This window comes from Netta rufina, assembly GCF_964035555.1.
Source record: "Netta rufina genome assembly, chromosome: 2".
Classification (NCBI taxonomy): domain Eukaryota; kingdom Metazoa; phylum Chordata; class Aves; order Anseriformes; family Anatidae; genus Netta; species Netta rufina.
The window spans coordinates 145634081-145646302 of NC_140124.1; the positions used below are offsets into that span (position 1 = coordinate 145634081).

General features: G+C 36.1%; 1 protein-coding gene across 1 annotated transcript in view; it reads right to left on the bottom strand.

Annotated features, from left to right (window-relative positions):
• TAF2 (TATA-box binding protein associated factor 2) overlaps window positions 1-12222 on the bottom strand; it is a 56337-nt gene that overhangs the window by 13121 nt on the left and 30994 nt on the right. Inside the window, 6 exon segments of the mRNA XM_084306841.1 lie at window positions 1064-1293; window positions 3588-3697; window positions 5072-5141; window positions 9266-9405; window positions 9893-10086; window positions 11689-11799. Coding sequence (XP_084162967.1) covers window positions 1064-1293; window positions 3588-3697; window positions 5072-5141; window positions 9266-9405; window positions 9893-10086; window positions 11689-11799 — 855 coding nt within the window.

Sequence of the window (12222 nt, forward strand, 5' to 3'; positions counted from 1 at the left end):
ACAAATAAGGATTTACTACACGTTCTGCGGATATGTAGGGTAGCTCTACGGGTATGACTCCACCATCATTTTCTCCCCCTACTGGTAACAGCCTGCAAGGTACTGTGATAATTTGCACTCTCGGTATCTCTCTGAAATAAAAGCAATTCAGAAATTATCTATGGGATTGAAATAGTAACAGTAAAAAATCCCATTCAGAAGGGCGGAACAAGTAGTTTTCAAACATGCTAATCACATGTTCACATCCTCTTTCGGGATATACTCCTAAGCAGTTTCAGTTAAATAGTTTTTCAATCTGTTAAGGAAATAACTTATTATTTCCATATACGTTGAGCTTTTTGCCTCATAATTAACTTTGCCCAGCAAAAAGACTTAGTTCTGCAGCAGTGGCAGCTATTCTGAAGAAATGTATGACTTGAATAGCTTGTCAGATCCATTTTCTAACTACACAATGGATTGCGTGTTAGGGCTGAAGCCTCAGAAGCCTGGAAGATATCAAACTGAACATGCAACTTTTCAGAAGTTGTTACAAATCCTTCAGAGCATAGTACTACGAAATCAGATGGAAGTGTTCAGTGAAGACATTGAACTTTCAACTTTCATTTCTCAAAGTTGATTACAGAAGTTCATCTATGCATTTTAAGATGTAATGGAATTACTGATAAAAGGTTTTGTTTGGGAAAATGGCATATCTTGCCTTTAAGCAATGTTCTTAGTCTAATTAAAGAGAATTTCTTAACAGCATCAAACATTTCTGTGAAGCACTTCATGTCTCATAAAAAATACAGGAAAAATAAAGTTTTGTAAGGAATACAAATGATAAGAGTAGGAAAAAAAAAAAAAAGAAGTCAAAAGCTTCTATGCAAAACGGTTTAAAAAAAGTCAGAAGAGGTATGTGGAATGTATGTGTCAGCTTTTCAAGTGGAAGGAATAAAAGTAACAAGGTGGAAACACAGCTTAGATAAATCATGAGCAGCTCTAACACGATACAAGATGAAACAGGTAACCAATGCAAGGCCTCTGAGCCAGCTGAATGGGATGTGCGCAGATGGGTTGTGCTTACGGTGTTCTGAAATCCTACTGACTGTCCATGATTGTTAGTACTATTCACAGGTTCCTGATTATTTGCCACTGATTCAGGGATAATCGTTGGATTAAGCACAGCCTTCTTTTCCTTCAGATTAAGAACGAGTCCAAGCTCTGGTAACGGTAAGCACGAAGGTCTGCTGAGGCCAAAAAGTGTGAAATAGAGGTCGACCGCTCCGCATCGTAATCTCCAGTCATGTGAAGTTCCTAAAATCCCAAAGAGATTACTGTTAATACAGAGGTACAATCTTCCCTACTCCACAAAAAAGATGGTTTTAGCCAATCTGCCTCCATCAAAGTATGCACATATCTGCTGTGCCTAAGACAACTTCCCTCATTACTCCAGCCTCCTTTTTATTTACTCAAACTCACCTGCTAGATCCTGCTTTAAATTAAAAAGCTTTAAATTATAGACTGTACAATACTTAACTGGAAAACTACGAGTTATAATAACATAAGAAAAAATAAAATGCTTTTATTTTTTAAAGTTTCTCTTTAGGTTTTAGTATTGGACAAGTAAAACAGAACATTTTCTTACCAAACTGGCTTCCCACATCAGTGGATTTGGTCACAATTGCTTATTTACTTTATGTAATTCAGTAGGAGTCTTAAGTATGACTAAGATCTATAACCTCTGGAAACCACCCTGATGGACAGCACAAACCAGAGATGCATAAATGGGCTTTTTGATGTCTACTGACTACTGTGTCATGTACTTCACTGGGTACTCAAATACTTTAATTTGCATTCGAGCTGTAGACGCATAGCACAAAAAGCACTGCTTCGTTGATTTTATTTTTCACTACAAACTCTGTATTGCTTTTGTATCTTCATACACAAATAGTCAAAGCGTGTTTGGCACCATTCACAACAGCAAGACATCTAACATCTGGTGCAACGCTGCAAATATAGCGATTCTGATGTTAACTCGGCCCAGCTCTTGACTGATTGCAAGTTTATTGGACATATTGTTCCACAGCAGGAATAGGGCTGTATCTGGTAAACAAGACACAGATGTGCCAACTGCCATGTTAATGGGGCCGTGCAAGACAGCACAAAATAAAATTTTAAGATCTGTCCCTGTATGTACTAAGTTTCAGGGGACTAAATTGCATTTTGTCTAAGTTTAGATGTACCTACACTTACCCAGTTACAAGCTACTCTGATAAATTTCATGAACAGCTGGGAGAAAGTGATATAAGATATGATATAAGAAAGTGATCTGGACAACTCTAACACTAAAATACTCTCCAGAGAATGACACGTTCACAAATATTAATTTCAAATCTATCATAGCATTTTAATAAATAATTTACTCAATGCTTTAAACTAAAGCTTTTTAAAATATGATGAATTCTCACTCAATATCTCTCCTCTTTTCCAGCAAAAAAGCTCAAATACAACTGGTTGCTGAATTTCTCTGCAGTCACTGCAAACTGTAAGCATTATCTATTTAATGTAGAGTAACACAAAAGAAAAAAAAAATATACATCGGAGTATTTTCTATTATTTGATTATTTGAAATGAAAGCAACTCATGATTCTAGAATCATGCAGCTTTAAACCTGGCTACTAACTTGTCTCACATTAACAAATGTCTTTCTGGGCACCCTGGAATGCTAAGGTTATGCCTTACAGAAAATAAATTGAAACATTATGTCATCTTGATACATAGAAATTTAAGTCCTTAAAGCCCCATGAATCATAATAAGAATGTATACCCTATTTGTTACTTGCAAGAAGAAGTAATGGTTGTGAGTAACACTGCACACACTCTTCTCTCAAGAAAAAGCAAAAACAAACTCTGATGGGAACATCAAAATTGTTTATTTTCTGTGCCTGACACTTGGCAAATCCTGCAAAACTGAACTACTAGTAGTCTCCCAGCTTCAGCCCCTGGAGTGTTGCTGTAAACTTTCAAACACTAAAAATAATGATACACAGAAAACAGACAGCTTTCAATGACCTAAAAAACCTATATAAACGTTTACATGTAATCTGCAGAAATGTGCCAGATGTTAAAGGGCAGTTTGTTAGGACTGGATAAAACTGCTTCAGTAATGAAAAACAGGTCAATGGTAAAGATGCAAACCCTCCTCTCATTAGGATCTTTCTTAATCATACAAGGCAAATTAAGCCTTAGGTTTAAAATAATTTACTGGAGAGTTTTAGAAGTTTGTCTACACAAATGTTATCCTCTCGTATTCTCAGAGTTGGATAAAAGAGGACAAAGAGAGACTGCCTAATTTAGAGCAAACTGTAAAGGAAAAGGTAACATACAGTATCATTTGGGAAAATGTCTGATGTGAACAGCTGGGTCAAAGAAGGATTTTATGCCAAAGTGTATCAAAGCGCACTACAGGAGTAAAGGAAGTAATAACAAAAAACAAGGAGTCCACTAGTACATCACTAGGCAAGTTCAGTAGGTGTTTGAAAGAGAACTTCAGAGACTGAGTTTTCAAGTCCTAGCAATCCTACAATATAGAAAACATAAAAACCAACCTGAATTCATCAGTTTCCAAAGCTGATCTACCAAAGCTTCATTACATAAAGGGGACTCCATGTTCTTGGTAAAAGGCGGATTCTTAGTCAGCATATCCAGAATCTTATGCCTAAAAAATAAACGATATTTTTTTTATTAAATCCAAATGAGTAGACTAAGAATAAGAAGTCTACTCAATTTGCAATGTTCTTACAGAACTCTACTTTTCAAATACACGGTATGTACAGACACAGATTCACCACCAGTAATATAATTTAAAGATTAAAAAGTAAAGCACAACAATGATTATTTGTAGTGTGTATTATTAGAAATGATTTTTATTTCTGAACAGTTAGATACAAAACTGTAGGCTGTATTATGCTCTTTGGTTTAACAGCAATCTTTTTTGCACGCTGACTTGGTAATTACAAAGAAAGAGCTAGCCTGGCAAATAAGCTTACAAACTGACATCAAAGAATTTTAAAATAATTTAACATGTTTATGACTGATACAAAATGACAGGAACAAAACTAGTGACGTGCACATCCGTCTGGAAAGGAACACTGTCACCTCTTAAGTTACACTGGTGTATAAAAATTCCACACTTACCATGTTTGCTTACAATATTTATGCATTGAGCTGTAAGCAGATGCATTTTTCCACTTTCTTTATTTAAACTTGGACTTGAAAACATTTTATGAATGAGAATAATTGTGTGTTCCATTGCTTATTATAAGTATTTTCTTTGTATAGAAAGCTTTCTCCTTGTAGTTTTACACATCTGGGACAAGAAAATTACCTTTTCCTTTTTTCTTCTTCTTTTCAGAAGAGGCTTACATATAACACTTTATCCAAAATGTAAACAAACTCTTCCTTAAAGAGACTCAAATGAAATGATACCTCCTACCTAGTATGAGGCTACACCTCCCTTGGTGACTTCTAACTGTACCTACTTTCATTAGAAAGAATGGCGGGAAAAAAAAAAAAAAAAAGAGAGGACAAACTTGCAACGATGAGCTTTTTTACCCGATCGCTCACTGGTGAAAACAAAGTTGAAGCAGGCAATACTAGAAATTACACTGCACTTTCATGTATTATCCTTTCACCCCACCTACAGTCTAACAATTGCTTTACATTCTTTGCTGGCAAAGCATCATGTGTGTTAGGTCTCAACCTTTGTCTTCAATAAATATCATACAATCTGTTTGTGCCATACTCAACATGAGACTTGTATACATCATTTGTGAGTAGGAAATGATCTCCAACTTCAGACATTTAAAGGTGCAGAACATAAAAATAATGGAGATTAAGAAGCAAGTATATTAACTCTTGAGATGTGAACTGCTGAAAAATCACAACACATTTCAACTTAGGAGCAACAAGGAGAAAAACAGTTGTGTAGAAGTATTAATCAGCTAAGCATTTGATCGATTCTACCAAGCCCAGGCCAAGAATTTACGTAGCAGTCAGTAAAAACTAACTGGTTCTTTATTTGCTCACTAACCTTATGTAGGGTACAGGATCATTCTGAACCATTGTGAGCAGCCACTGTAGTTCTTCATAGCTCCTATCAACTGCAAAGAATAAAATAACAAAACTGGTATAATTATTCACAAACTGGAAAGGTTGATCAAGATGAACACGGCTTCCTCAATTAGCACATGAAGAGCTTGAATGACTGCTACTGAAGAGGAATTTCGTTAATTATAGTGCAAATTCAAAACATAAGGAAGTTCACATTATTTTACTTTACACCAAAATAGAAACATGAACTTCATGCCTGAGTTGTTCAGTAACTACCAACATGATTATTAGCACATAGCTTGCCTATGAGCACTGACTACAAAAGTCACTGAGAAAATTACCTGCTTTGTTTTAGGAAGTACGCGGTATCAATACATCCAAATAACCCCCTTCAAGAATCTATATTATATTTTTCATAGGGAATTGAGAATAGACAGTTCTTTTACACAAGAATGAGTGACAGACCATTAACTATAAAACAGAAAGAGGAAGACCAGTGGTCTTGCACAAAACTGTAAGCGTACTCATCTCAGTAGTCTTCCTTAGTTGTTTGTTTTTTCTTTTAAGTCAGTATACTTTGTAATTAAAATATATTTTGAGTCTTATCAGCACATGCTTCTAGAAAATACTGCTTGACGCAAGGACAAAATCATCTAATTAGTTGAAAATTTAAACAGTCTGTTTTGCTGAACATAGGTTTTTGCAGGCAGATTGAAAATTAGCTCTGCATTTCCTGCAATCCAGCCACATCAGAAATGGTTACATGGTGAGGCACTGCACCAGGCTGACATCCTCTGCCTCTAAAAGGGGTTCACTAGTTCATGTTCTGCCCCATTCAGACCACAGGTACACAGCATAGGTCAAATCGGAATGATGCCAGAGCAAATTTGTACGTGCACAGACCAGTACAATTACAGATTTGCCTTAAAAATCTGAGAAATCTTTAAAAAGCTCTGCCTAGGACATGCTTTCAAGGTATCAGTGACTGCCTATGCTCTGTGCACAGCGCCTTTCCTGGCAGCTACCTTGCTTCAGACAGAAGGCAGAGAGAACAGTGCATAAAGAAGTTGTTTTGTATGGAAGAAAAATAATATCGTTCTGAGTTTTTGCTGCATAGTTATGCATGTGTGAATAAATTAAATCATAATAGTAAGCAAGATTAAATAATTTTAACTGCTAACAAAATGGATTTTAAAATGGTTTGTGATTAGAGAATGAGCAAATTGGGAGATGAATCCTTTAGGCTGATAGTACTGGATAACAGAACCTAGAAACATCATATTTTTGTGGTTAAATAAGTTTTTTGTTGTTTCCTAATCTTATTTGTGCTTGAAATAAAGTAATTCTTCCCTGCCATTTACCTGGTAGAGTAAAGCAGCCCTGCAGGACTTCCAAAGCTTTGCTACTAATGCTTTTAATCATCTCTTCAAATTTGTATAGCAACGTGACATTTTGGGGAACAATGACAAATTAACCCTGACCTCTAGCAGAATAGATCTTACTAGCCTGCAGAATGATGTGTAGGTCTTCATATTTCTGCTAGCCATAAAAGTGATTGTTTTTTGAAGTAAAAATCCTCTTGACATTTTTTCAAATTACAAGAGATCGTATTCAGCTCTCAGTTACAACAGAGCATCTCTAAGACTGAATTTTCATTCATGCAGTTAGGTAGGTCGGGATACTTACAAGTTTGTTTTTATCTCCTCAAATATGCAACTGCTTTGTTGTATACACGACATCTAGCAGACATAACTACCAAAAGCTACCTTTAAAAAGTTGATAATTCCTGTTCACTTCAAGCCAGTTTAGATCAACTGTCCAAGTCCTTATATGCTGCCTCAAGCATTTTAGAGTTAGAGTGTCTCAAAAAAAGCCTACTATTAACAGCAAAGAAAACAACTTATTCTGTTCCATGGTGAAATGATTTCTTTTAAAGTAACTTAAAAAAAGGCAGCACTATTCCTGCCCTGAGAGTTGATAGAAAAACATGGGAGTTCCACACTGCCCCAGAAAACACAGACTTTCCTTTTTATGGAAATAACAAAAAGCAGTCAGCTTCCTTTACAAGAACTGTTAAAAAGCCAGCATTGGCACAAGCATCAGGCATTTGATAGCTGCTGTTTTACATCCAATATGAACTGGAAACCAGGTAACCGGGAACAAGGAGAATCAGACCTCTTGGCAACAGATGACCAATCATTTCTTCTTCCAAAGCCAGAGACTTAGGGCCCTGCAAGACAAGCACTTCTGACTTCTATATGGTTAGCTGAAGTTAGCACACTGAGCTTTCAGATTTACCCCTACAACATAAGCCACCAGTCTTACAGCAGGAACAGGAGCTGGTGTGTTAAGTGCTGGAAGGCTGTATTTGAGAAGTGACACGGATGGCTAAATAACATGGGAGGCTGCGTTGTGAGTTGTGTTGACTTTACAGCAGATACATATTTGTGTCTGATACTCCCTTGTCAGAGAAAAAGCTGTTGGCAAGGCAGCTGGGTACAGTAATACTCTAACCCATCACTTCCAGACCTGACAGAGAGCTCAATCATAATATATATGTAGCTCAATCACTGATTTCTTCAAGTAATCTTTCTTCTACTTTTTACCACTCAAGTTTTCCCTTCCTGTATCTATAGAGCATTTTGAGCAACATACCCTACCTTGCTTACACAGCAACTCATCTGAGGAGGTCTTTTTTAAAGATGTAACATATTACTTTGCAATACTAACACTTTCTTACCCAAGTCAATCATTAGATGTAAGCAACACCCATAAAAGGTCGAGAATTTAATGAGAAAACATTATTTCCATCAGTTTGTCTTTCCAAAGGGTGGGATGAATTATTGAGATTATCCTAAAGGAAGCTGGCTGATGAGTAAGCTTTCCATTCTCCAGCAAATCTTTCCACTAACACTCTATGAAGGGAGGAAAACAAAGTAAGCACCAGAACAGAAAGAGATATGCCCAGTATCAGCAGAGTTATGAATTCTAGCTGGGTAATCACTCACAGGGTTACAAAACAGTACATTTGCAGTGGGTTATGGATCCAGAATGCCTGCTGAATTACAAGAAAGAGAACTGAGCCCGAGGGTGATGCCTTGAAGTTACCACTTGTTTTGGTTTCAGTGTGTAAGGATAGGTCTGAATTCTCTCAGATATACTCACTGAAATTGAATTAAAACCCTCCATTACGCACCTAGTTTGAGATGTCTTTGGACACAATGACAGCAGAAAGATACAAGCAATAAGCTTCTTATAAAAAGTGGAAAGAACAACTCATGCAGAAAAGCAAGGGAAAAGCTACTGTCCTGAAAATGAAAACATGGAATTTGACGAGGAATAATTAGAAATCTGGAATCACCAAGCTTCTCACAGAGAAACAATTAAAGGATGCAGCTCCTTTGATAGGAATAACCCTTCAAACACAAGAACTGTCACAAATTCGTTGAACAGAGAAAGACTCATTCAAGTAAAGGAACAGATTATCTAGGAATATATTAATTTTGTAAATGCGAATCATTAATTTCCAATTCTCCCTAGAAAAACTGTCAGGATTGAATTTCAAATTTAAATATCATTTAAGAAAGCCACCCTGTATTTTTTTTTTTTTTTCAAGGAACTGCAGCAGTCAGCTAAGATAAAGAAAATGTTAAGAAACAGAAGTCTCACAAACACAGGCTGTGTTTAAGGAATGGCAAAGCAGAATCAACCAATAAGCACTAAAATAAACTAGGTCTGCAAAACTTATAGCTATAAGATGCATGAAAAAAAGGCAAAAAAAAAGTGATTAGTAAGACAGCAAATCAAAACCTAGAGCTTTGACTAGCCATTATGGCTGAACTCACTGAATAGAAATCACTGAAAATGAGGTGTTTAAAGAAATCACCAGCACCCCTTATCACTACTTATCTTGCTGTCTACTCGTTATTTCAAAACTCCAGATATCTGATTCAGTTTTACAGAACACTGAGAAACAACGCTCACCACACCTTCATAAAACTTGCATGCTCTAGGACAAAACATTAATAGCAATCACAGCTTCTCTTATCAATACATTTGTCACCACACAAGCTCTTCTGGTAGACAATGCTTCAATATAATATTAACGAGGTAATTATTTCACTTTTTCTACTATATCACGTGTTACAAAGGGTCAAAATAGATGCAAAAGTACCTTTTGTGTAGTCAACAACAGCCTCCAATGCTGCTATTCGGACATCTACAAAGTGTCCATACTCTGCATATGACTTGAAGAGCGCAGGATCGCTTGGGACGTGACCATTTTTCTGAAGCACCCGAATAGCTTTTAAGCAGCTAGATGGGGTGAAAAGAAATTTATATGAGGCTTCCAAAATGCCAGGCACAAAGGACACAGTTATCTCCTTCAGAATCAACTAGTCTTGTCATTTTTCTAGAATAAAATTAACCTAATTACCATGTTACAATTATTTTCATAGTATTAACACGTAGCACTCATTAATTCTGAATTAGGCAGAACACTGAAACGATTCTCTGCTGTGCCAAATTCAGTTTGATTTGTAGAACTGCACTTATTTTCACAGAAAACAGTTTAGATTAGTGTTGTGTACTCTACAGAAATTGTTACACTACCTTTTGTCAACCTTTCATAAACTGAACAATTAAGACAAACTCACACTACCAACTTTTGGAAATTAGAAGGAATTTGCCATGTAAGACTAAAGGAGGTAAGCTAAAATCTCAGTAACTACAAAACTATAAACACAAAAATAGTGTTAACATGTCTTCTCTTTTTGTACATACAACAATTACTAAATCACACCTGACTGTAATGGTATGCCTGTAGCTGGGAAGAAGCTTCTCCATGTTTAGGAAACGTGTAATTTCCTCAAGAATAAGTCGAACGTCGGGATTTAAGTTATCCAGTGTTCGGACTTCATTGTTCACGCTGACTGCAGGAGTCACAGAGTTGGCCAGGGCATCAATCAGTTCAGCACGGTAGTAGTTGTCTGAAAACTAGATAAAAACAGCATTAAAACACAAGCAACGTAACAATATATGTTGTTATACAGCAAGTAATGTTGAAGCACTGTTATACAACAAGATGTTTAAACGGAAACCATAAAACAAACTGTAAGAAAGCAAAAACAGTTGAATAAATGTGTTTTGAATATAGATCTGAGAGCGCTTGAGCAAGCAGATATTCTATCAGCCATTAATTTTCACTCTGAAATAAGAGCATATCAATAGTAATACACTGGTTTCCAAAAAAAAATAAAAATATATCAGGTACTGAAAATTTTCCAGATTTGTAAAATAAAAGCCATTATTTCCTAGTGTGAGCTCTAAAATTACATGTCCCTTTCTATATTCCGTTGCAAGGTTACCAAGGTTAATGGGTGCTTTACTCCTCTGAAAAATCAGAGGTTTCATCTAGATAGCCACTTCAAGTGCTTCTCAGGTAAACTAATGCCTCTCCGCTATATAGTAAGGAAAATCTCGCTTCTTTATTTCCTCCTTTTTTCTAGGCACACAGTTTCACCCCTTCCCTTGTGCTAACTGTAGCACTTTTTGGTCATGTCAAATTACTACATAGCAAAAAGTAGAGAAATACAACTATAAAAGCAGAAAAAAGTACTGGGTGGCATGTTAGTTAATTTAACCTAAACAAACCCAAGAAGTGCTAGATCTTACAGAAGGTATCAAACACATGTTCACAAGTGAAATGTAGAAAAGCAAAGCGGGATCTCTCCTTCAGTGGTGGAGAGATGTCAGTACAACTCAGCACATCCTGTGAAAACTGGTGTGTACGTTATCTCTTTACCACTTCACACTCTATCATCCCCTTATTTTAGTACTTTTCAACAAGTGTCTTGTTAGTGTTTCTACATACTAGAAAATGAGATTTAGGAGAACTCAGATTTGTTCCACTGAAATTTGAGTACTTAATTTGGAGGATTATGTTAGGATTCTAGCAGATGTGGACTTCTTCTAAAGCTGGGGAAGTGGAATCTTGTATCATCTCAGAATCTTAGAGGTCCCATAACCATCCTTCAGAGGTGCTCCGTGTTGGAAGGAACTTCAGGTGCCATTTCCAATTCAAGTGCTTCAGTTTACTGATGAAAAACTTTACATTTGGTTTCAGCTGTAATCTGACTACAGGAATACCATTCAGTTCTGTAAGCCAGAGCTGTTATTCAGAACCCAGAGTCTCATATATCGTAAAAACCAAGATAATTTCCTTGCTCTTTCAGACAATCTTCTCAAAGTGGAAACAAGTGCTTAACTTTGCATGCTACATTTATTCAGAAAGTGTTAACCTTCAAGCACATTCTCTCAAAAATAGATCTATGTGTGCAAATGAAGACAGGCAGGTCCTTAAGTTAAGTCAACAAGCACAGTGCTTCCTCCAAGAAAAACATCCAAGAAACGTCACTACAAATGTCAGCTAGAGAATCTTCTGTAACATTTACTGTTTAGTTTAGCAGATCAGCTTTTATCAACTCTCCTTGCTAGGTATTTACACTAGTGGCATAACACATCATATATTATATTAACTTTAAGACTTTTTTCAACAAAAAAAGAGATTAAAGAGATTAAAATAAACACGTTCTTTACCTTATTCTTTCTGTTATCGTTATACTTGATCAAATCCAAAATAAACATCAAAACCTCCTTAGGACAGAGGTTGTGAACATCTCTCAGAAGGGCCATGGCAACAGGCATAGTCTGTGTAATAAAATTAACATCATTCTTATGTTAATGAAATGACAGTCATGCCCTGAAAAGAACTACACCCTTAAAATAAGCAATTACTTTTGCAATACCAAATCTCTAAAAAGTTTTATTTTAATGTGTTTTGAAAAAGTTATAACATGCTGCACACAGTCTTCAGATCAAAATCAATGCAATTATTGCTCGATAATTAGTTATAGCAGACAGAAAAAGCTGTATATGGAAGAAATGACTCAATTCAAGGCACTGTCTAAAAGGTAAGAATTGGAAAACAGTGAAGCAGAGAAAATGACAGTGGAATTCATTCTGAGTCTGACACCTCATTTGAGTGTTTACATGTGAACCTGATGTCTAAGCTTCCATTACCATCAAGAGGTATACACCCAAAACAGTCAGTGGAATCTAAAGAATTATTAG